The sequence below is a fragment of the Oryzias melastigma genome, linkage group LG18 (genome assembly GCF_002922805.2).
Source record: "Oryzias melastigma strain HK-1 linkage group LG18, ASM292280v2, whole genome shotgun sequence".
Classification (NCBI taxonomy): domain Eukaryota; kingdom Metazoa; phylum Chordata; class Actinopteri; order Beloniformes; family Adrianichthyidae; genus Oryzias; species Oryzias melastigma.
The window spans coordinates 2,382,242-2,405,764 of NC_050529.1; the positions used below are offsets into that span (position 1 = coordinate 2,382,242).

The following is a 23,523-nucleotide window of genomic DNA, read 5'->3' on the forward strand; positions in this document are numbered from 1 at the left end:
TTACATAACCTGCAAAAGAATGTTTTACTGGCCTCATAAGAAACTGAGGACAAATTAGCAGAGGATGGTTTTGATTCATGGGGATTGAACCCATGAATTTTGGTTTACAAGACCAACGCCTTACCACTTGGCCACCATGCCACACAGGAAGAGCATACTTTTCAAAAAACCCCAACTCTATTTACATAACTTGCAAGATAATGTTTTACTGTCCTCATAAAAAACTGCAGACAAATTAGCAGAGGATGGTTTCGATCCATCGACCTCTGGGTTATGGGCCCAGCACGCTTCCGCTGCGCCACTCTGCTGGTGAATGTGTACAAGAAATGATACTCAGAAAGGCTTGAGTGTGATACACTTGATGTCATTGATTGTCTTGGTGTATGCCTACTTCTAATTCAATTGTTGTTTTGTGCAAAACGGTTTACAACAAACAGTCAAAATGGGATCTTTCCCAAAGACTTCTCAATTTTGATTGAAGTGTATTTTTCCTTTCCTTGAGTAACGCAACACTTGGCCAATACTTTGTATACTTCCGGTAGCAGGCACGGATGGGGATTGAACCCATGATTTTTGGTTTACAAGACCAACGCCTTACCACTTGGCCACCATGCCACATAGGAAAAGCATAGTTTTCAAAAAACCCCAACTCTATTTACATAACTTGCAAGATAATGTTTTACTGTCCTCATAAAAAACTGTAGACAAATTAGCAGAGGATGGTTTCAATCCATCGACCTCTGGGTTATAGGCCCAGCACGCTTCCGCTGCGCCACTCTGCTGGTGAATGTGTAGAAGAAATGATACTCAGAAAGGCTTGAGTGTGATACACTTGATGTCATTGATTTTCTTGGTGTATGCCTACTTCTAATTCAATTGTTGTTTTGTGCAAAACGGTTAACAAACAGTCAAAATGGGATCTTTTCCAAAGACTTCTCAATTTCGATTGAAGTGTATTTTTCCTTTCCTTGAGTAACGCAAAACACTTGGCCAATACTTTGTATACTTCCGCTAGCAGGCACGGATGGGGATTGAACCCATGATTTTTGGTTTACAAGACCAACGCCTTACCACTTGGCCACCATGCCACATAGGAAAAGCATACTTTTCAAAAAACCCCAACTCTATTTACATAACTTGCAAGATAATGTTTTACTGTCCTCATAAAAAACTGCAGACAAATTAGCAGAGGATGGTTTCGATCCATCGACCTCTGGGTTATGGGCCCAGCACGCTCCCGCTGCGCCACTCTGCTGGTCATAGTTCACTTGCAGTGATATTAAGAACCCCTTGGATATCTACTAGAAATAATGGGATAAGAACTGGTCCAAAAGTACATGTTTTTACCAGGAAGCGGGTGATAGCAAAAAAAAAAGACTAAAAAAGCGGTCACCGCGGTCGTGACCGCTTCATCCCCTTCGGGGTCGCGGGGGTGCCGGAGCCTTTCCCAGCCACTGATGGGTGAAGGCGGGGTACACCCTGGACAGGTTGTTAGTCCATCACAGGGCATCAATCACACACCCATTCATTCTCACCTAGGGGCAATTCAGAGTCTCCAATTCACCTATGAAGCATGTTTTTGGACGGTGGGAGGAGGCTGGAGTCCCCGGTGAGAGCCCACGCATGCACGGGGAGAACATGCAAACTCCACACAGAGAGGTCCCAAATCTCCCAGCCGGGATTTGAGCCGGGGCCTTCTCGCTGTGAGGCAAGAACGCTAACCACTGCGCCACCGTGCAGCCCCAAAATTCTAAAAATGATTTTCTGGAGCCTAAATGCATTCTTTGGGTTGTTTTGTAAAATACCTTTTTCTTCAATGAAAAACTTTAGTTCTCTTTTTATTTTTACAGTTTTTATGGAGACGCTGTTTAATTACGTTTTTTTCAAGTGCAAATTAGGCTTGAATAACAATTATAACATGAGAGAGTGAAGAGCTGAGGGTAGTTATGATGAGTCATTCCTCTTTATGACCACTAGATGGAGCCCTTTCCTCTTCTGAAGTGTTTTTACTGAACTCTTAGGGCGTTAAGTACTATGGGTGTAATATCAGTTTGACTGTATGATGGATGGATATCATCTCTGTGTCAGTGTTGAAGCTTTGTTGTCATAGCAACAGTCTAAGTTTCATCAAATGATGTAGACTTTAGTTTGTTAATTAACACAGACTCATTTGGTTTTTTTTTCTCCATCCAGTTTCTCTATCAGAGCAATAATCCACTAGAACTGTACATCTCAGCTAGAGCCAGATCCAGATGTTTCCACTGCAGAGACGACCAAGAAAACAGGAGATTTAGCAGCAATTTCTTTGTTTCTTTTTATGTCAACAAAACAAAAACAACAAAAAAGTACAAGTTTTTAATTGAAAGGGAACAGAAAGAAGAAAACTTTTTTGAAAGATTTAAGTCACAAACAGGACCTTATTCTAATGGCATTTAAACATCTTCTCCTAATTCAACCCCATATAAATGAAGAAATATTCAGAAATTCAATTTTATTCATAATTTTCATTTATTCTTGTCTTCCAACATGAGAAAAAAGCCACAGGATCATTTTTTTAAAATCCTTTTCATAGGAGACGGTATATAAATCCACCTTGGTGTCTGAAGCAGGATTTGGGTTGGTCAGTTTTCATCTCAGCTGCGTGTTTCCATGGTAACCACAGCATCAGGGTCACAGTTTACAGGGCAGACGTCTGTGACACCGTGAGTGTGTGTGATTGCACCGTTTGGTGTATTTGTGCGTTCTAAAAGTGTTTTTTTCACAGGATTACTGCTGACATGGGGAAGAGCAGCAGCCAAAGCCTTTTTTTTCATTTAATCTCTCTAACGCACACACAGAATGAAAGGGCTCTGCTAAAAAGGTATTTCCAGGCTCTTCCCTAATCTCCATATTTCCCATGATGCACATGGGCGTGCGTTTTTAATCCTTCAAACCAACAGGAGAGGAGGAGACACAGACAGACAGTTTGTGTTTGTAGAGAAAGAATAAAGAACGACTTCTCACTCCTGATGGATTATTTCCTTCTTCTGGATTGATGGACGTTTCTTCCCGTTTTCACTTTTTTGTTGTTTTGTAAATAAGCGTTTTGGTCACTTTAACCCTTTGACCTTACAGAAGAAGTCATCATCTATGATGCGTTCTGGAGCAGATTAGGATTACAGACCCTGAATGTAGATTGTTTCTATGAATAAGTACATTGATTTATTTTTTATAAGATACAAATAAGTTTTGTAAAATTCCATTTACAAAAAGAATTTAAAAAGAATTAACGCAGAAACAAAAGTAATTGTAACCTTTAGTCTAGACTAGAAACTGGTTTGTCCTTTTTTTTCATTAATTTAAAAAAGTTTATTGAAAATAGAGAACCATGATGTCTTGCATCAACTGTTTCCATCTCCCACAAGACAACAGCGCCTCTACTGGACAGGTAAAGAACTGCATTTGAAAAGTAAAATATAAATATTTCGGTTTATATTTGGAAATTTGAACCATATAATTTTCTGTTTTGGCTCTTTGGATGAATCTCTCTATAGTAGCTCTCAGATTTTCTTTTTTTCTCCGGTGTTTGTTTCTAGATTTCAAAAGGATTAGCGTCTAATCTCTAAAGCTTCTTGTTTTGTCCCAGAAAGAAATCATTGAGAAAGATGAGCGAGTGAAGTCAAACTTGGTGGTGCAAGCGAGGGCATGAGGCAATGTTGTGTTATCAGAACGTCCTCTTTCGTCATTGGAGCCTCAGAATACTCAATCTAGAGTAGATGATACTGAACTACGCAGTAAAAGTACACAAGTCCTGTGTAGAACACAGACCTGGAATTATGCTCCAAAGTCACTTTATTCAACTTCAAAGTTGATAACTTCTACAATATATTTAGTCAAAAATACTTTTTTTATGAATAAATAATTAAAAAACAGCAAAGTAAGAGTACACAAGCTTTTGAGTGGCAGTTCTTCATGTCCATCAAGTTACCTACCACACGATGAGGATGATTATTCGCCAATGGACATTTTATTTACTTTTTGTGTATTTATTTTTGTTGGTCCACGATGTACTGACACTGGCTGATTTCTATCGACGTAATGAGCATCTCTGCTTTAGATGGATCCAACAATCATGAGGGAATCTTCTAGATTTGAGGGTCTGAACGAGAGACAAAAGAACAAAACTAGATGTTATCTGGGAAAAATTGAGTTTTTTCTTTATACTTTTGCAGTATCCGGTAGTATAAATCTTGTATGTGTTGTATCAGAAGTATAATGGCTGAATACTTCTTCAGACTAAATTGGAACATTGTAAGTATAGAAGTATACTTGGTCTATACTAATAGTGAGGCCTTTAGTACATTTAAATAGATACTTTTTGCTAAAGGACGTCTGTCTGGTGGTTTATATGTTACCATGGTGACACTGAAGCTGTAATAAGCAGAAGGAAGCTTTTGAAATTAAATATGTTGACTGATAAAGTTGTTTATTAGCTCAAAGCAGTGAACAAAAGTTTTGTTGCTTTGACCATTTCAGATAGATCTGAATGTAATAGATTCTTTCTTCATGTGCTAATTAGATTTTTATTGGTTTTATATCCTTAAGTTAAAAAATGACATTTTTCAAAGTATCTTGACCTAAATACAACAAACTCCAGGGATAGAGTCCTACATGTTTCTAACTCACCTGCCTCCTCATTGGCTAAATTCACCTGATCATCAAGTAGGACCGGATTTCTGAAAAGCCCAGAGGATAGCGGCCCTCGAGGTCTGGAGTCTGAGGCCTCTGCAGCCTCTGTTCTTTCTCTCCTGTTTGTGAAGTTTCTCCTTTTGTCATCCTCATGATATAGATTCTAGAAATCCCTTTGGTCGGGTTTAGTAGTTTTTATTTCATGTTGATGGATAAAGGATTCACTCAGCAGATTCTCATCTCGTAATCCTTTATCTGCCTAAAAAAGTTTTTATTTTCAATGAAATAAATCATCCTGAGCGATCTCATGACTAGAAAATAAAACTTTTCATTAAATGACTGTGATGGACTGACTGTGTTTGCTGTGTCGTCCATTTAATGTATTTTCTCAAAAGGTTTTTCTGTCATTTAATCCTTTAAGCTTTTGATTATCGTTATTGAAACAATAATTTCAGGATCATTTGTGGACGTTTTTGGACCGTCCACCGTTTTGGGAGGACATGAGCACTTTAATGAGTTATTCATCACTAGAGGTGGCGTGCTAGCTTGTTGGACGTTAGGATATTTCCAACTTTCAGGCCCTGAAAGATGATTTTATTTTAAGTTTAAGGAAACTGTGAGTGTTTTGGTTTTCCTGTCTCAGAATGTGAGTAAACATGAGTACGATTTTCTTTCTGTATTGGTTGCTGTGCAGGTCATCCATCTGTCCACTGACCTCAGAGGTTCAGCTTCTGTTTGTTGTTCCAGAGTCCTGAAACGGTTTTATTCTGGATTTGACGGTTGAGTCTGTTTGTTTTCCTAGAAGGATTACCACCAACAACAACCAGTTTCACTCTGAAGGTTATCTCCTTCTTTTACGGCTGTTATCATATTAAGGTGGACTCTGTGACCCACATAGAGTGAAAGTTTGTTCATTTTTTATGGTTCCTGCCGGGGTTGTGGGTGTGACGGCGTATTAAGGTCAATCTCGCTCTGCAGATTAGGTCCAGCATCCGGTTATCCCGGAGGCTGATCTGCGATTCGTCACGTTTGTGGTCGTTTACTTATTCCAATGCTGTTTCATTAACATTTTTCTTCTCTCGTTCCTCACAGAAAACCTTCCTGGGCTTCCCATCGTTCTCCATCAAAGGTTTTCTGAAGTCCAAAGATCCCCAAGGCGCCGTCAGCTTCAGGTAATCCAAGCTTCTCTCTCCAGGATCAGTTTTGTTTGTTTGTTTACTCCCAAAACGTCTATAGATCTACCTCTAGATAAATGTGAACTCTTTCTAGTGCTTCCTTCCTGCTCTTTTCTTTGAAGTCGGTGGATGAACTCGTAGTGGAGGAATTCTGTAGAAAACAGCCTCTCCACCCCACCGGATTGGCTGTTGCCGGGATACCTGCTGCTCAGGAGGAAGTGAAAGTGCAACTTGTGGCTCCGCCTTCACAGAGAAAAGCCAAGAGCTTCTCTTCCTGTTGAGGCGTCAGGACTTTCAGGCAGGAGGAGGACAGATGGAGGCTGTTGAGGAGGGTTTGACCATGACTGGCCGGTCGGTGTGAAGGATCTGCTGTAGACAGAGGAGGGAAAGTTCTGGGCTGGCATGCTGCATTCAGGTTTGTCTGCTCGCTGGTGCATGCTGCAGCTGCAGAAGCTGCTGCTGCGGTTTGCTTGTTTCAAGGTGTTTTGTGTTTGCTGAAGGTGTGATCCAGTCAGATCTGTGCAGGCTTCACATTTCTGTTCGTGGGGTTGTAACGGTCCAGTTTTAGGTTTCATCAAGAGTCCGGTTGTAGGTTCTAACTTTGTCAGCTGTGTTATCAGAAAACACGTTTCACTCATTGGGTGTTTCCTAAAACTGCTCCTCTGGGAACACTGTCCTGTCGTTTTCAATATCAGGTTTGTGCAGATCTTGATGAGCTGGATCAGAAGTTCTTTAGAAGACCAACATCCAGGACGATGTTCTCTGAGGGAAACGCTTCAATAGTTCTTCTCTCTGCAGATGTTTCTCTGGTTAGTTTTGTCGTGTTTGAGTCAAGTCGTCTTATTAGAGTCAGATTTTGTTTCCATTTGTGTTTTTATTAAATTCTGAAGTTCATCATCAGGAAATGAACTTTATAGCTTCAGAAGTTGTTGCTTTAAATCCATGAAAAGCTTCTGTTCTGATGGAAAACAGCCAAATGTTCTGACCTCCATTATCTGATGGTGTACTTCAGACCTGTGTGACGTTTTTAACTGATTCTGATATAATGTTTTGGACCGTTTAAGAGAACCAGATCAAAGGGAAATGTTATTCATTTCCATTGATTCTACTGTATATTAGTATTGATCAAAAGTACTTAAAAACTTCAGCATCTTTTTGGTATTTACAGTATCTGTTCTATCTCAGTTATCTGTCAAACCAAAAACAAAAAAAACTATCAAGATTATTGTTTTTTACACAGCACAAACAGACTCATTAAACTACTGAGCATGTGTTCAGCACAGTTCAGACATTCTCTGTGAGGCTCGTAGAGTCTGAGATGCAAACAGTGTTTGTGTTCCTCTGATGGACTTTAGACTGTTTGCAGATGATCTCAGTTCATGTGAAGCACAGACTGTTTAAGTTAGATACTGGAGGTTTTCTATTTGAATACCAACTAAAGGTTTCAGAGCAGCTCATTATCTAAACTGGAGTTTTATCATGGTTGTTCCTCATCATCAACGTAGTAAGAGAACTCATTAATCAATCTGGAGGATATTCATTTGCTAACTCAGATATTCTCAGTTTTCCACTCATCATTAGTCAAATCTGAATCAAATGTGTGTGAATCTGCAAAGACTGAATCCTAAGAAAATAAAAATACTTTTTTTTTTTTTTTAAAGAAATCTACCTTATTTTCTGTCTTTCAAGAAAATAATTTTATCAAGAATGTTTTTCGATAACAAAATAATCTTAGTTTGGAAAAAACAGGTCTTTGTGACTTGAAGTTTTTCTTAAAATAAGAATTTTGTAAAATTATTTTTTATACCCAATTGGCAGATTCATGAATTAAGAAACTTATTTAAATAATTTTTGACTATATTCTTAACCTACTTTTCAAAAACCTGTGTCCAAGCGACCACTTCCAATGAAAAGTCTACGTTATCGAGTGAATAAGAGCCTTCAGTGGTCAAAACCTTCATGTTCACGTAAAACGTGCAGCCACATGGAAAGTTAAACTAGTTCATTTTTGACCAATCAGGGATTTGGATTTGCTGATTATGTATGAATAGCGTCCTTTTCAAAGTACCAACCGTTTGAAAATTGATCATGAAGGAGAAATTATTAATTGCTAGATTTGAAGTCATAGATTTTATGATCTCTAGTCTTTCATGTATCGGATCAGAGCTGTGAAAGAAAAAGCCTGAAACAATATTCACCAGTTTTGCCTCAATTCTCTTCTGGCTGTGAGTGCATGTGTTGGTATCGGGTAGCGACAGTCGAGTGTGAACGTCGTCTGGTAGAAGCGCGTTCAAGAACGCCCGTTTAGACTTCACAAGGGTCAGGAATGAGTCGGATGTGGTGGAGAGAATCCAGGAGTTTTCCAAAATAAAACTTCTTCCAGACTCAGAATTGAAAGGAAATGTAGGTTTTGGCTTTTCTTTTGTCTGCAGATCGGTACCAACTCTCCCACAGACCGGTACCGGCCCTCGGACCGAGGGTTGTGTACCACTGTATTGGAACGTTGACTACTACTGCTGGCTATAAGTATTGATTAGTACATTTATGACCAGATAACTGAGAAAAACCAACAAAAAACTTTTACAAAAGAATCATCTTTGAGTGTTCTTTTATCCTGGAAACATAACGATGATGTCACTTCCTGCCTTTTTGCTGTACTTCCTGTCTTTGTTCTACGTTCAAACAGACATGACCCACATCAGAGAGACTCTGATCTCTGTGTTTGCAAGTTTGCTGTCAGGTCAGAGTCTCTGAAGTGAGAAGCTGAAACAGTCTGACACATCATCTTAGTTTCACCATCTGCTCAACTTTCAGCAGCATGACAGACGGGGTGAATGAGGTCGGGGAGGTGAAGGTGTCCCACCTGCAGATGGAGGAAGAGGGAGAGGACAGCGCTCCACCTGAACACAAGGTTGGGAAGATTTAACCTCCAGTTTGAGTTTAGTCGAAACACAGAAGCTGTTTGTTCTCTTGCAGTGTCCCGCCCTGTGTGACGCTCTTCACGGCTCCATCCAAGACAAAGAAAACAGTCCCATGATGAGAGCTGGTGAGACCTCGCTCTTCACGCCAGTCTGGATGAGGTTATGAGTTTTCCTCACGGTTTCTCCCGTTTGGGTGCAGTTCTGTGCGCTCAGGTCTGTAAGCTGTACCGCTTTCAGACGGACGACCGCAGGTGGCTGCTGGTGAAGGAGCAGATGTCCGAGACGCCGCTGTCGTTCTCTGTGCCCAAACAGCTACTGAGCGCGCTCGTTCAGGAGCTCACAAGCAGGTACTGTGTTTCTGGACAAACATAATAGTTCTGAGGTCCAGTAGCAGGGGTTACAACTGGAAAAAACATGTTTCTGAAGTGATGTGAGACCCAGATCCGTCAAACATCCCTGTACGTCACTTCTCTGATACCACAAATCTTTGTTGGACATCAGTGGTGCAGAAAGTAGGTCAAGACTTCTCCTTTATCGCCTCTGTAGCTTCTCATTTGTCAGACTCAGATAGTTAACAAACACCATCGTTCTGAGAAGCTCTTTCGTTTTACGGCTCAAATACAAAAGTCAAGATAAGTCTTTGTATTTTTGATCAGGATTGGTCCTGTAATCTAGAAGTTCTCTGAAAAAGCCAAGACGATGACAATCTGATAAAACTTGATTGTAGACTCTTTCAGAGGAACGTTGTTGACAGAGTTCTCAACAAGTCCATAATTGGTTACATAAAAATATAAAAATCTAGAAAAATGTGCCTTCAGAGATCCGATAAACCTCTCCTACGACCTAAACGAGACTGAAGTGACGCTTCACATCGTACTTCTAATCTTTACATCGTTTCTCTTAGTTCTGCTGATAAAATCTGTCAGATTATGCAAGATTAGCTGCAGCATGTTGACTCGCTTGTGCCAACAAATAGAGAGTTAGCTATAAATGTGAATGTTGATGGTTCTCCACTGGAACAGCTAGTCATTTAAAAGGCAAATCCAGCTTTACGCTCTCTAGTGGGATTGGAATTTTTGGAATGGGTTTATACTGTATCAGACAATAGAATAATTACACAGTCCACCATAGATACAGTATATTGCCAATATATTCAGAAATATATCTCAACATGTCAGTCATATATTTTGAATATATTTTAATATACAGATGGTCGACCTATTTTCTGATATATCTATATTATTTGGCATATTTCAGCATAAAGAGCAATATATCACAATATATAGATCAGTATATTTCAATATAAGAAAACGGTAATACTTGGAGTATTTCAATATATTTCACTATAATAATAAATATTGCTTGTATTTGGAATATACTGTAAATATATTGTTCTCCATATGTTGAGAAATATGTTGTTGGTTCGTAAGGGCATGTAAATCAGCTGATCTGGATCCCCAGAACAACAACTTTTGACCATAATGCAACACTTAACAAATGTGAAGTCCGTATGAAAAGTCAAATTTCTACGTCAGGATCACCGGATTCACGTTGACGGTGCATATGAAGGAGCGTCGTCAGCGACGTCTCCAGGGTTAAAGGGTTAGGCTCCAGTAACCGTCTCTCTGGGTCTTCATGAGCGTCAAGTTATCAGGTGCTTTTAGGATGTCCTTGATTTCATCAGTCGCTGGGCTCTCTTTGAGGCCACGATCGGATCACTTTTCACAATAATTTCATGTTTGATAAAATTTTAAGATGCTGCTAACCGCTGAGGACACATGTTTTGACGTTGACCTGGAACCAGAAAGATGCTCATATTGAACATTGATCTCATGTGATTCAGAAGTATGTTTTTTTTTTTTACCTTCAGAGTCTTGGATCTGAGGGAACTGGGACAGCTTTTGCCTCACTGGGACGGCCTCCGCTGTGATGTCATCAACCTCTGCAACCATCTGATTGGCTGTTACCAGGAAACTCTGACGGAGATCGGAAAACTGTCAGGTGAAGTCAGTTATTAATGTTTAAAAAGTTTTAGCTTGATGGGGATAGAGACTTCAATTAAAGTTTTTCTTCAAGAATCACCTCCACTTTACTGGTTACAGACTTCAGGGAATAATACGCATTTCTAACTATCTAAGGTCATCTTTTAACAAATTAAATGCTTTAGAGTCACAGTTTCTAGAAAACATTAACAAACTACAAAATTAATTAAGATAGGAATAATTTCCATCATTGAAGCATTATTTCCACTAAGTCAGTAAAAATGTGAAGTCACTTCATTCCTACATACGAGCCACCATTCATGTCTGTCTCTGTCCCTTATTCCTTCATCTGTAGCAGAATGTTTCTCTTTTCAAAACAGCCTCTTCTTGTTTCAAGTCCAGCCTCAGTAAATCTGACAGACATCTTCAGTTCGTTCCAACCAACCTTCATTCCCAGAGAATGGAGGTCACCAGCCCAGGAAGTGCAGGTAGATCCAGGAAGTGCTTCTATCTTTTACCCACTTCCTGTTTCTTGGTTAAGCTGAGAGATGGTCCTCTCCAGGTGTTTGGTATGAGGTTGTCACGTTTGGTGCTCCAGCTGATCACCACTACGGCTTCAGGCATGGAGGGCTGAAGAGGATTCTCTGTAAACACCGCAGGAGCAGGTATCCTCCACAGATGGTCGTTGGGTTGTCACTACCAGGACTTTTGCGACTGACCTCCCATCTCCCTCTGCAGCTCAGTCTCCTACTCCTCCGATGAAGGCTGCAGAGCCAGGGACCTGCTGGTCAGTGTCACCCATCTGCAGCCTCTCATCTTCGGACTGGCAGAGGAGCTGCTCTCCATCTCCCTGGAGCCGAGAGCCAACCGGCTGCTGCAGGTCCTGGATGGCCTTTCTCAGCAGGTGAGGAACCAATGAAACCACAGAAGACGACGGTAATATTCCAACACCTGAAACTGTGTTTGCTGCCAATCAGGTTCATCGGTTCGTTCACGCACTGAAAGATGAGCTGGTTAAAAGCGCCCTGCTGGACATCCACAGTCAGTGCGCCTCCAACTGCAATGACAGCCACGTCCACAGCAACGGGCTGCTGTGTGAGGGGTCTCCCCCTCATCCGGAGCGTCTGGCGGAGGACGAGTACGACGAGGAGGAATGGGTAAGTCCGAGCACTTGTGAGCTGTTTTGGACAAGTGTGGCAGTTTTTCACGTGTGTGTTTGCGTAGGACCTGACGTGGACCAATGTGGCCAAAAGTCTCAACTGCATCATCGCCATGGTGGACCGCTTGCTGGGACGGGAGCCCCATCCTCAGGAGCAGCCGCCAGCGGAGCAGCAGGAATACTCTGAGGACACAAAGTCTTACAACAATGGTGGGACGGCCTCTAAAGTTTTAGACTCAAAGTAAGGAGATTCTTAAGAAACTGTATCCACTTTGCTTCCCAGCGTCTCCTTGCTCCTCGTCTGAGTCCTCCTGGCAGGAGCAGCTGCTCCCACTGGTGATCACCCTCAGGGATTGCGTGCGCGAGGCAGTGGCAAAGGCTCGGACCGCCATGACCTTCGTGGTCCTGCAGGAGGCGGTGGGTGCCACCATGAATCAGGGACCTGCCCAGATACTCCACAGACGGCACGCCGTCTTCAGCCAGGCGGTAAAGAAGACTTCCACCCTTCTCTTCTCTGATGATCAAATGTGTTTTCTTGAATCTGGAGGTTGGAAGAGTAATAAAGATTCCTGTCTGTGTTCCAGCTGTCGGCGCTGGTTTGTGGCTTCGTGTTAAGGCTGTACGGAGGCCTGGAGGATCCTGAGTTCCTGCAGCAGCTGCTCACTGTGGGAATCCTGGTTCAGTTTGAAGGCCTGCTGAGCACCTACGGTACTCAACATGAGTTTAATACATGGATTTTCAACAGTGTACCACAATACAGTAGAATACCACGAAAGATCGTTAGGTGTTTCATGATAAATTATCCAAATCCATTCATTCATCTTTAAAAGTTTGAATTTGAACTACTACCAAATTCACCGATATTGTTGAGTCTGTTATGGAACAAGTGACACAGTAAAGTAATACTTTACTATGTCAGTGATGGCTGCAACTCAGCTGTCTTTAATGGGCGCCAATGATTGAAGCTTTTAAGAAGTAAAAACGCTAACTACAACCAGTCTCCTGGGCAAGACTCTGACCCAGTTGGAGTACCTAGTAGGAGTAGTGGTCCAAAAAAGAAAGACAGTGAATTTGAGGGCATAAAGCTAAAACTATCGTTCATTCGGACTTACTTTTGACGCAGATGCAAGGACATCGAGTCCATTATGCTTGCTGTGCGATGTCAGTGCCATGGTCCTAAACAAGCTTAAATGCCAAACAGAACAACTGTCCTCTATAAAGAAGCTGATAGACTATTTTGTACAGAGAGAAACAGGGAATCTTTTGGATAATCTACAGAAGTAAATGAAAGAGCCTTTAACTCTTTAACACCAGAGCTTCAGTTCCATACTTTCTACTACCATTATTGCTCAACTGTAATTAACGTTTTTGCGACAGGTTCTGAAGCAGAGAAAGTGCTGATATGAAACACTTTAGAGTATTAAAGGGTTCATGCAATTGACGTAACTCAACTGATTCTGAAGCAGAGAAAAGAGGCTTCAGATCCATTGGAATTGAAAGGTGAAAAGTTAAATGGTAAATAGCGTATACTTGCACTTCGACACATCGACGGGCAATGCGGGAATCATTCTTCCGATCAGAGGTCGACGACCCTATCGTTTCACCACGGCCGTTGAAGAGTTACAATTATATAAAGAGTTACTTCCTGTTACTGGCAACAGCTACATTACTATGTTCTCTCCAGTTTTATTTATATTGCCCAATATCACAAAACAATTGTGTCATTGGGCTTCAGGACTGTAAACGTACAGAAGCAGAAAGTCGGTCATAAAATATAAACAACAGCTGATTGCTACACTAAATTAAGCAGACTAAACTAACTGGTTATCCCTGTCCTTAGACCCTCCTTCCTGGTAAGTAAAAACTCATAAAAAACCTAATTCGGGAAAAAAAGAAGAAACTTTAGGGATGTCAACATGAAGGAGAGATCCTGTCCCAGGACGGACAGGCGATGTAACAAGTCTATTAAAGGGGAATTAGCTTGTCTGACTCTACAACTAGGTATTTGTATAGTGTTCATCCAGTGAGGTCCTCAGCCAAGATGAGCCAGAGGTGTGGTCCACAGCCAAGGACAGAAGCACAAATGATCCATCTGGAATCTGAAATCTGAGGGCTAAAGGGTTAAAGAGTTAAAGCAAGCTGCCCTGCTGCTAAACTGATGCCTAAACTTTAAAAAACATACCATCTAGCAAAATCATAGATATTGTAAATCAGATTTTTGACCCTGAAACAGTGACAAAGCTAAAGTCAAACAATACAAGAACCAAATAATTTTTATTATCAAAACTGTTTCTCTAGAATGAGCCATGAGTCAACGAGTCAATGGGTTTTAGTGGACATTCTCAGCTATTGGACAACATATATTTTGTAGATGGAGATGCCAAAGGAGAAAACTCATTTTTCTAGGAACTGCCAAAAAAAACAACAGGAGAGAAAGTCATTTGGGACACATTGAAATATCTCGACAAAGTATGGCTTAAGTGAGAAAACGGTACAAATGTTTGCATTGATGAAGCAGCAGTCATGGTCAACAGCACCAAAGGATCTGTGAGCACAGAGACAGAAACCCGAGTTTTATTTTTACACACAGCTGTTTGCATCATTGTCGCAAAGACTTCACTACCAGATGGAGTTCCTGTGTTGTTGGATGTTGTCATTTTAGCCTCTGAGCAGAAATGTATTCTTCTCAAGTTTCGTAAACTCAAATTCCAGAGAGTTTAAGTCCTCCGTGGTTCGTTTGTGTGTTAGGTGAGGAGCTCGGGATGCTGGAGGACATGGAAGTGGGCGTGGCCGACCTGAGGAGCGTGGCTTTCAAAGTCACGGAGGCTAAAACGGAGCAGCCAAAAGACCTGCTGCCGTTGCTTAGAGGAACATGGTGAGTACAAAGAAAGTTTCTGTTCAGGCTCATAGATTTACCCTTCAACACAGACTGTGATCTCCTCCGATCAGGGGAAGATTTGTGGTCGAAGTCCCGTTGCCGCCTGAAACCTTCAGGTCGTTGCCGGAGGAGCTAAAAGCTGGACGTTTGATACGAGTCGAACCCATTCTGTTCAACATTGGAATCAACCAGCAACAGAGTCTGGCTGAGAGGTAAACGAACAAAGATATTTAACAGAAAAACAAAATCTGAGTCTGAGCCGCCATTGTTGAAAATCAGTCACAAAAAGGTTCATTTGTAACACATCAGTTTGGATAACTCGAGTTTAGAAACTTGGCAAAAACTTAAAAAAAAATAAACAAATATTAAAGACTAACACATATTAGAGCCCCTCCCCCTCCATCACTGCCATGCTTTGAAGGAGGGGAAAGGCTATCAAATGTTTAAGCCCCTCCCCCTCCTATCTGCTGAGCTGAGAGTGAGGGGGAGGGCTAACAAATACATAAGCCCCTCCCCACTCTCAAAGAAATCACCATACATGTATTAATACTGACAAAATTACACTTTCTGTTTCATTATGAAACATTTATACAAAAAAAAGGCAAAAACTGTAAATACATTACAACATTTTATTTTTGGTAACCTCACAAACTACTTTTTTTTTAACTAAAAGCACGGTTAAAAAATGACAAACATGACAACGCAGATTTCCCATCAGCTCATAATCATTTATGTTCAGAAGTGAAAGTGATGAAAGTGAAGAACTTCATCTTCCATCACATATTCAGACAGGAAACAGGAAGTTTCTTCCTCTCTGCGTTCTCGACAGCAAATAAGTAGGCAGGAAATTGATGGGGGAGGGGTCTTCAGTTGTTTACTCTGACCCTCTGGTTTGAAAGGGTTTGATGTTTCCTGTGCGGGGTGGAAGTTTGTGTCTCTGTGGGTGGGGGTTCTACGCTAGCTCTAGCTCTAGATTCATCATGCCTGAGTCTACCCCAGATCATCGGTCCGTAGGGGCTTCAGGACTAAAGTAAGAAGATGAAAGTTTATTAATAGGCACCCCCACACACATTCACACTTACGTGAATCGCACCAGCTAGTTTAAAAATGAACTGACCTTCAGGTGAGCTTCCAGAGCAAACTAACAAACTAGACTATCTGCAGCTAAAAAAAAACAAACCCAGAGCTCTATGTTGTATGAATGAATACACAAGTCTGACGTGACACTCAACAAGAAGGTTTCATCACCCCCTGGTGGCAGGATGTGGTACTGAAAATAAGAATATGAGTGTTTTCAAAATAAAAAGACATATTTAGCTACAGTTTTTTAAAATTTAAAAACATCGATTGATGAGTATTATTTACCAATGGATGATGCAAATCTATACAATTAATCTGAATCTATCCATTCATTTCAATCTGAATTATTTAATAAGAAAGCTGTTTATTCCCTCTATTAAAGAGTTGAGGCTGAGATTCAACTTAAAGACCACAAATGCTCCAGAAAAACTTTTACAAAAGCCAATACAATTTTAAATGATCAAAAATGCATATTTACATTTTTAAATTGATATTATTTCATTAAAAATGATTGTTTCTGTTATTTTTTCTATGCTTAAAGATGGTTGTATTGATGATTCCTCAATCCTTGTCAATAATGATACTAATATTTACTTTAAAATTAGGGGGCAAAACTTTTTCCTGGACTGAACTGTTCCCACACCTCGCCCCATGTAGCTCCGCCCCTAATTGGTAGCATTTTCTAGTTCTGTTGAAATGATATTCATGGTTTTCTTACAGGTTTGGGGACAGCTCTCTGCAGGAGAACTTGAATCTTCAGAGCTGTGAACGTCTCAGAGCTTACTGTAACGCACTGAGGGACGCTCTGCCTCGTATGGGTAAGGCCAGTGAGAGAAACAAAGAGAAGAAACTTTGGGTTTTACTGCTCGACTGAGGCAGCTTTCTCTCCTCAGCTGGTATCCAGTCGCTGTCAGAGTCTTTGTCGTCTCTCGATCGGAGCGTGGAGGCCAAGAAGCGGAAGAACGTGGAGGTGCTGTGGATCGCAGCCTCGGTCAGTGACACTTGGTCACAATCGCCCTTATGGGGCGCACTTCTTGTATACAGCCTGACTGTTTAGTTACGTCTACAATGGGCTCGGAAACGTGCGTTCAAGCAACCACTTCCAATGAAAGCTTGTGTAAATGGGCGTGTATTTCTGTTTTGGGAAATTAGACAATCAATATATTAATATTAAAAAAAAATGTTTAAATTCTGGATTAAGTGGTTTTCATAAAGTATCGTTGCTTTAGTATTTTTTTTTTTAAATAAAACCACTAAAAAATGAGTTGATTCTGCAGATTTAATAGGATTTTCTGGAGGAAAATGTATTCCATGTGTTTAGGACGCCCCCTAGTGTTGATAATAGGTTTGGCTGCATACAGAAAGGTTTATTCTTGAACATTTGTATTTAAGAGTGTCCTCAGATTGGACACTTTTGGTTTGTTTAAAGTGAACCAGAGTTTATTTTCCTGATACTCCAAAACTCATTGTCAGTCTGAATGCACCCAAGTGGACTGTGGTCCAGGACCAGGAACCACTCTCTGAGCCATCTTTGGAGGTGGAACCTCTGACATGGTTCATGAAGTTGTGGATTTAGTAGTTAGTAAGTTCTTTTGTGCAGGTTTGTCGTTTGGTGAATGGAATCCGTCTGACGAGCTGTAAGAGCGCCAAGGACCGCACGGCGATGTCGGTGACTCTGGAGCAGTGTCAGATCCTCAGAGAGCGGCACTCCCTCAGCCAGCAGCACTTCAGCACCTCCCTGGACTGCATGAGGAGGTGGGTGTGGGTTCCTGCTCCGCTGCTTCCATCCTCCTCTTCATTTTCTGCATCCTTTGCTTTGATTTGTCCTCTTTTTCTTTCATTTTCATGGTTTTCTTTCTTTCTTCGTTTCCTCTTTTTCTCCTGCTTCCTCACATGCATGCTAACGCCCGTCCAGATCTCGTCTGTCCTGGGGGCAGATGCTGGGCTGTTACGCCCACTCGGGGTTCGCTGTGTCTGGCTCAGATCTGGCCGAGCAGCCCTCCGGTCTCCAGGGCTCCTGGCCGCCTCTGTGTTTGGCCCCCAAGGCTCCCAGACGGCACCTTTACCCGGTGGCCTTCCTGCTGGTGACCTCCCACCTGCTGGTTCTGTGGCTCATCTTCAGCCTAGTGATTCTGCTGGCTAAATACCAGTAGAACTGGACTTTACCCATGACTCTGATGTTTGTCCAACAAACACAAAGGAATTCAACCAGCAACTTTGTGGTTGAAGGACAATTGCTCTGGTGGTTTGAGGAACATCAAGGTTGATGTCTTTTTTTTAAACCTTAAATGAGATTTGGGTTGACCAAAAATTTTTCTACACAACAAGCTGCTGATGACCACATGATGACCATGTACCCATGAACACAGAGGAGCTTCCAGGACTACACGTGTTCAAGAAGTCATTTACTGTGACCAGTAAAGGACCAAAATAGATCAAGAAACTTGAAAGAGATTCCAGCTCATGCAAAGTTACAGCTATAGATGTTCCGATCAGTCCCAGACTTGATTGGAATCAGGTTTTATATCCCGATCAGGGATCAGATATTTATTTTATTCTCATTATTTTTGATCAGCACTGTTTTTAAAGCATATAATTATAAATAAATAACTGTACAGGTATTCAAGATTAAAACAGTTTCCGAGTATTTCTTTATTTAAAGTGTGTTGGATCAGAGGAAAACCAAATGTTTAAAAAAGCTTGAGTTTATGATGCAGCAACTGCAGTGGGTGGGTCAATGTGTCCCTGCTCCGCTCCATTCTGATGCATCCACTTGCAGACAAATAGATCCATTATCGTCTTCATTTTCCTCTTCTGAGCTGGAATCTGGCTTAGAACTGTACACCTGGATAGCTTCGATATTGCTTGGAGTTTTTGTTCTGCTACGCTAAAGTTAGCTTGGGGTACTGAGGGGCTTTAAGCTCGCGGGACAGAGTGCAAATAAAGTTATGATGGGATATCAGTGTAAGGTTACTTCTGCACCAGCAGTCCTGCCCAAACTTGAGAGAATTTCTAATTATCTCCTGTCACTCTCTAGAATCAAGTATTCACCTCGACCATGGTAAGATAGAAAAAATATCATCGGTGTAGGACTTAAAAGCCAATATTGACAATGGTTTAAAAGCAAAGTGATCAGGTAACACTGCAGAGTTAAAGGCAATCTGGTCAAAAAAGTGGTTGTGTCAAATCTTTGTGCTGGTACACCTAAAAAAAAAGTTAGGCACACCGGTGCAACCAGTGCAAATATTCAGTCTCAAGCCCTGTTCCTTCCACTTGAAAGAGGGCTCAGTAGAATCTGTCAATCAAATTTTGTGAATGTTGAACTTTGACGCCAGCAGGCTCCACCTACTTTTATGGAGGTATGTGATTGGCAAGTTTATAACTTGAGTAACTTGAACCATAGAAAAATATTAATTAAATGAGAATGATCAAGTATATGTTAAAAGGTATCAGAGCAGGAATAGTTATTCTGACAAATAGAATGAGTGACAGCTGTTTAATTCTCTATAGAAATCTATGGGATTTTGGCTTCTTGGAACCACTTTTAGATACAGTCAATGGTTAATATTTAAGATGATGATGATAAACATCATAATCAGAGATAACTTATCTTACTTTGTTTGATCACCAGCTGCCCAATTAAACAATAACTTGCTTAATATGTGTTTGAACATGGATAAACTGAATTCTACATCTGATATGACTTGATAAAAGTAAGTACAACTCTGACTTTGCTTTTTGTGCAACATTTCTATGTACATTCACTTTCCTTATTTTTCATATTTCCTTTTTTCTCCAAACCTTTAAAACTTTTTCAACAAATCCAACCAGGACTTAAAGTTTGCACAGGATAGAACAATATTAGAATTTTTTTAAGTGTTGGATAAATACAAAGAATCAGTACCTTCATATATTTAAGTCTTTTGAGATATTAATAATTTTGTGTCAACAACTGAGAAAACCCAGACTTTTGTGCATTAATGCTGATTTTCATGCGTTTGCACAGGAACGGCTGCAGAATGGATAACGTCCAGAAGAATGTGGGCAACCGGAGGTTTGCATTCAGCGCCGTCCAGCTCCTCACCTTCCCCAGACTCTACAGGCCTCCAGACGGCAGCTACGGATGACCACGACCACGTTGTCGAAGCATTTTGTGTCACAGTGTCACTTTTATTTATTTAGCTCATTTCGTGAGTGATGCACAATAAGACAAAGACAATCATAGAAATAATAAAACGTCATGAAACAGAAGAACAATCAGATGAGAAAATAAAAGGAAAAAGGCCATGCATTTCCTTGGAGGTAAAGTGTCACTGGACAGTTTGATGTTTCATGTTCTTCATAAAGTTCCATGACCGGGGTTCGGGCTGCTGAGGCACTCGCCACTTTACATCGGCCCACATAGCTCCTTTGGACTTGACCCGGCCGGAGCCACAAGGTGCTTGCCTACGAGCCCCAACACCAGGCCTGGCTCCAGGGTGAAGCCAAGAACACTTTGAACCGCCACCTTAACGTGGTGGAGGGATATTTGAGTGCTCGTCCCCCAGGACCTGTCTGCCATGGGAGACCCTACAAGGAGCAGAAGCCCCAGACAGCATAGCTCCTGGGATCACTCGAGCACTCAAACCCCTTCACCACAATAAGGTGGCGATTCAAAGTGTTCCAGGCATGTTCCACTGGGTGGAGGCCCCTGGGAAAACCCAGTAGACGCTGGAGGGACAACGTCTCGGGTGGTCTGGGAACACCTTGGGGTCCCCCCAGAGGAGCTGGAGGAAGTGGCCGGGGAGAGGAAAGTCTGGGCATCTTTCCTTAGACTGCTGCCCCCACGACCCAGTCCAGGATGAGTGGAAGAAGATGGATGGATGGATGGATGGATGTTCTTCAAAAATGTGTTTAGCTTTTATCACATACCCATAAAACTGTTGCCTGTTTGATTCTGAACATGCAATACATACTTGAATCTCGGTCCCACAACTTGAGAGACCAACTGAAGATGTACACCAAGCACAAGGAGACAGGGATCAGGCTGTACAGACCCAACCAAAGTTTACTCTCAGAAACAAGACAATGAAATCCAACGGAGCAACAAAGAGACAGTACTGGAGAAAAGATACAAGGCTTCCCTACTCCCCTACTGGCTCAGCAGATGGTGGACTATAGCATCCCAGAAAATGATTCAGTGGGACATCCCATATTGAGTCTCAGGAACGATGAATTGAAAGCTACCAGGCTCTAACTATCTCTACCGCAAACCTATAGGACTAACCAGTTGACAAAGTTGAACGTCCCAACAGATCTCCAAAAGGGTTGTGTCCTGTCCAACTTCTACCACTGTGGTATATGTATATCTTAATAGCTAGGAAGAGTTATGAGGCATATAAATCAAAACTAACTGATCAACCTCTGTACTGGAATGATAACCAAGATTTAACCGATTCACTTCCTTATTGATCCAGGAGTTTTTGTGTTTCAACTGAACACCAAGATCCTTCATTGATAACTACCCAAAGCTGTAAAAGGTACACTTGAAGGCCAACTCTCAGTCATGTGCATAAATCTTGAATAGTTGTGGCATTTACTTACCCAAACCCTCCAGTATTGAAGACGTCAAACTCTATGGCAAGGCTAACCCCTTAGTCACAGGTGTTGTGGGTTCTTCTGTTGTCAGGACTCTTGGAGGGTCGTAGAAAGGAGCACATCTTAAGGGGAGCGCAGTGTCAAGCAGTTTTCTTAAGGTTTATATGGCCACCTCATGGGACATCAAGAAAATGTAACATATCATTGTTGTATGTGTGGTAAGTGTATTGTAAAGTATTTGTAAGGATAAGGATAATGGAAGTTGCGCGGCCTATGACATTTGAGTGTTGCTGTCGTGTGGTGCCTTTACGCCACATTCTAGTTCAGGGGTGGGCAAATTACAGCCAAGGGGGCATATGTGGCCCTCTTAACTATTTAATCTAGTCCGCCAAGCGGGAATAAATTATAATAATAATCCTTATTTGTTTTATTTTCCCTACATTATTTTCCCTATTGCGCTGTCTAAAAATTTTTACCTTTGTTAAGGTGCAGGAAGTTATTCTGCCTTTATGTGGTGTTGGAAGATTTGTCATTTTTTGTGGGTTTTCTGAGTCGGACAGTAATTTTTCTTATCATTCCAACACCCTGTGAACGTAACATTTCTTTAAGTTTACGTTTTTCCCCAAAAAACATCAAACCATTGGTGCAATTAGCACTAAAATAAGAACTAAAGTCTCAGTTCTATGGTAAAATCCCCAAATGTTCTGTTTTATGTGGACTCTTTAAAGGGACATTGAGGTAAAAATAATTTAAATAAAAAAATAAAAAAATCTAAAAATTAAAGTTAAGAAAAAAAAATCTTACTACTAACTGTTCAGTTAGTAACCAGAAAAAAAATACTATTTTAAAAGAAAAAAAAAGTTTTTACTTCAATTTTTGGTTAAAAGTGTTTTCTTTACTTCAATTTTTAGAATTTTTAGAATTCAGTTTGTATCTGGTGTGAACCAGCTACTAAAAAAGAAAAATAAAGATTTTTTTTTTACTTTAAATTTTTTGTTGGAAAAAAATTGTTAGTATCTGTTGTACACCAGCTACTATATCTGGTGCGCACCGGATACCATTTTTGTTTTACCTTAATTGTACTGGTGCCCGCCAGTTCACAACCAGAACATTTTTCTTCTCTAATTTTTAGAAAAATATTTTTTACTTTAGTTTTTTGAAAAACATTTTTTTTACTTTAATTTTTAGAAAATAAAATGTACCTCAATTCAAAGAAAAAACACCTTTTGCTTCATTTTTAAGGAGAAAAAAATAAGTTACTTTCTGGTGTACGCCAGTTGGTACCCAGAAAAAAAAATGTTTTACTCTAATTTTTAGGAAAAACAAATTTTGCTATTTAGTGTGCACCAGGTATTAACCAAAAATAAAATGTTATATTTAGAAAAAAATCTGTTACTCTCTGGTGCAAACTATATATTGCTTACCAGTTAGCAACCAGATTTTTCTTTTTTTTTTAATTCAATTTTTTGAAAAAAATATATATATTTTTACCTTAATGCGCCTTTTGGGGCTCTGTATAAAAGTAAATTTACTTTATTTCTAACTTGTATAGTTTTGACAGGATATATTTTTTCTGGAGAGCAAATATTATAAATCATTTAAGGTTTAAGTTGATTTATTTTAAATCATAATTATATTTTCTAATTTTCAATCTTTAGTTTAAGAGTGTTCAATAAATGTTTATCCTCTTCGGCTCGTGACCGAAGCTGTGTTTTGGATTTTGGCCCCCTGTGCGATTGAGTTTGACACCCCTGACCAAACTGTGGCGGTATTAAATGTGTCATGGTTCTGCTCTGCTCCTTCACCCCTCCCTTCCTTCCTCCACCCTAATCTCACTCACCTGTGCTGATTAAGCTCTCATTGTGCTCCAGCTGGTGTTCACACTATTTAAGGTCCTCAGTTTCACATCCACCTTGCCAGTTCGTTGAATCAGTCACGTTCCAGCTAGTAACAATCCTTGCACTTCTAGTCTTTTCATGTTTTTGACCCTTTTCTGGCCTGGTAACGAGTTTAAGCCTGTCCCCTGTCTGGAGTTTTTCTGCCCTGGTTTTTCCTCCTCCGTTTCCATCCTGAAGAGGCGTGA

The 23,523-nt window shown here is 40.7% G+C and overlaps 1 protein-coding gene and 4 non-coding genes across 9 annotated transcripts; 1 reads left to right on the forward strand and 4 right to left on the reverse strand.

The window, feature by feature from the left end:
* Positions 1–236: 236 nt before the first annotated feature.
* Positions 237–308, reverse strand: trnam-cau. Its single transcript has one exon. It is a non-coding gene; the product is annotated as a tRNA-Met (tRNA).
* A 235-nt stretch (positions 309–543) lies between these two features.
* trnat-ugu lies at positions 544–615 on the reverse strand. The gene has a single exon. It is a non-coding gene; the product is annotated as a tRNA-Thr (tRNA).
* A 401-nt stretch (positions 616–1,016) lies between these two features.
* trnat-ugu lies at positions 1,017–1,088 on the reverse strand. The gene has a single exon. It is a non-coding gene; the product is annotated as a tRNA-Thr (tRNA).
* A 95-nt stretch (positions 1,089–1,183) lies between these two features.
* trnam-cau lies at positions 1,184–1,255 on the reverse strand. Its single transcript has one exon. It is a non-coding gene; the product is annotated as a tRNA-Met (tRNA).
* A 4,363-nt stretch (positions 1,256–5,618) lies between these two features.
* Positions 5,619–22,210, forward strand: LOC112156485 (type II inositol 3,4-bisphosphate 4-phosphatase). Of its 5 annotated transcripts, none has more exons than XM_036216783.1 (19): positions 6,018–6,258; positions 6,539–6,652; positions 8,658–8,754; positions 8,820–8,889; positions 8,964–9,111; positions 10,635–10,765; positions 11,127–11,234; positions 11,309–11,411; positions 11,485–11,650; positions 11,724–11,903; positions 11,971–12,115; positions 12,189–12,391; positions 12,490–12,613; positions 14,654–14,780; positions 14,855–14,995; positions 16,584–16,681; positions 16,757–16,854; positions 17,464–17,618; positions 19,870–22,210. In XM_036216783.1, exons 2-19 carry the CDS (start codon positions 6,642–6,644, stop codon positions 19,988–19,990), a joined length of 2,226 nt encoding a protein of 741 aa, XP_036072676.1. In that variant the 5' UTR covers positions 6,018–6,258; positions 6,539–6,641; the 3' UTR covers positions 19,991–22,210. The 5 variants fall into 5 exon arrangements, with proteins under 5 accessions (XP_024144557.1, XP_036072676.1, XP_036072677.1 ...); XM_036216784.1 differs by having other exon boundaries at positions 8,661–8,754; XM_024288789.2 differs by lacking the exons at positions 6,018–6,258; positions 6,539–6,652 and adding an exon at positions 5,619–5,840 and having other exon boundaries at positions 8,661–8,754.
* Positions 22,211–23,523: the final 1,313 nt, after the last annotated feature.

Bases quoted from the DNA above. Each gene is read 5' to 3' on its own strand.
- LOC112156485 (XM_036216783.1), top strand. The intron at 11,651-11,723 runs GTGAGGAACCAA...GCTGCCAATCAG, and splicing joins TGGATGGCCTTTCTCAGCAG to GTTCATCGGTTCGTTCACGC. The intron at 12,116-12,188 runs GTGGGACGGCCT...TTTGCTTCCCAG, and splicing joins CACAAAGTCTTACAACAATG to CGTCTCCTTGCTCCTCGTCT.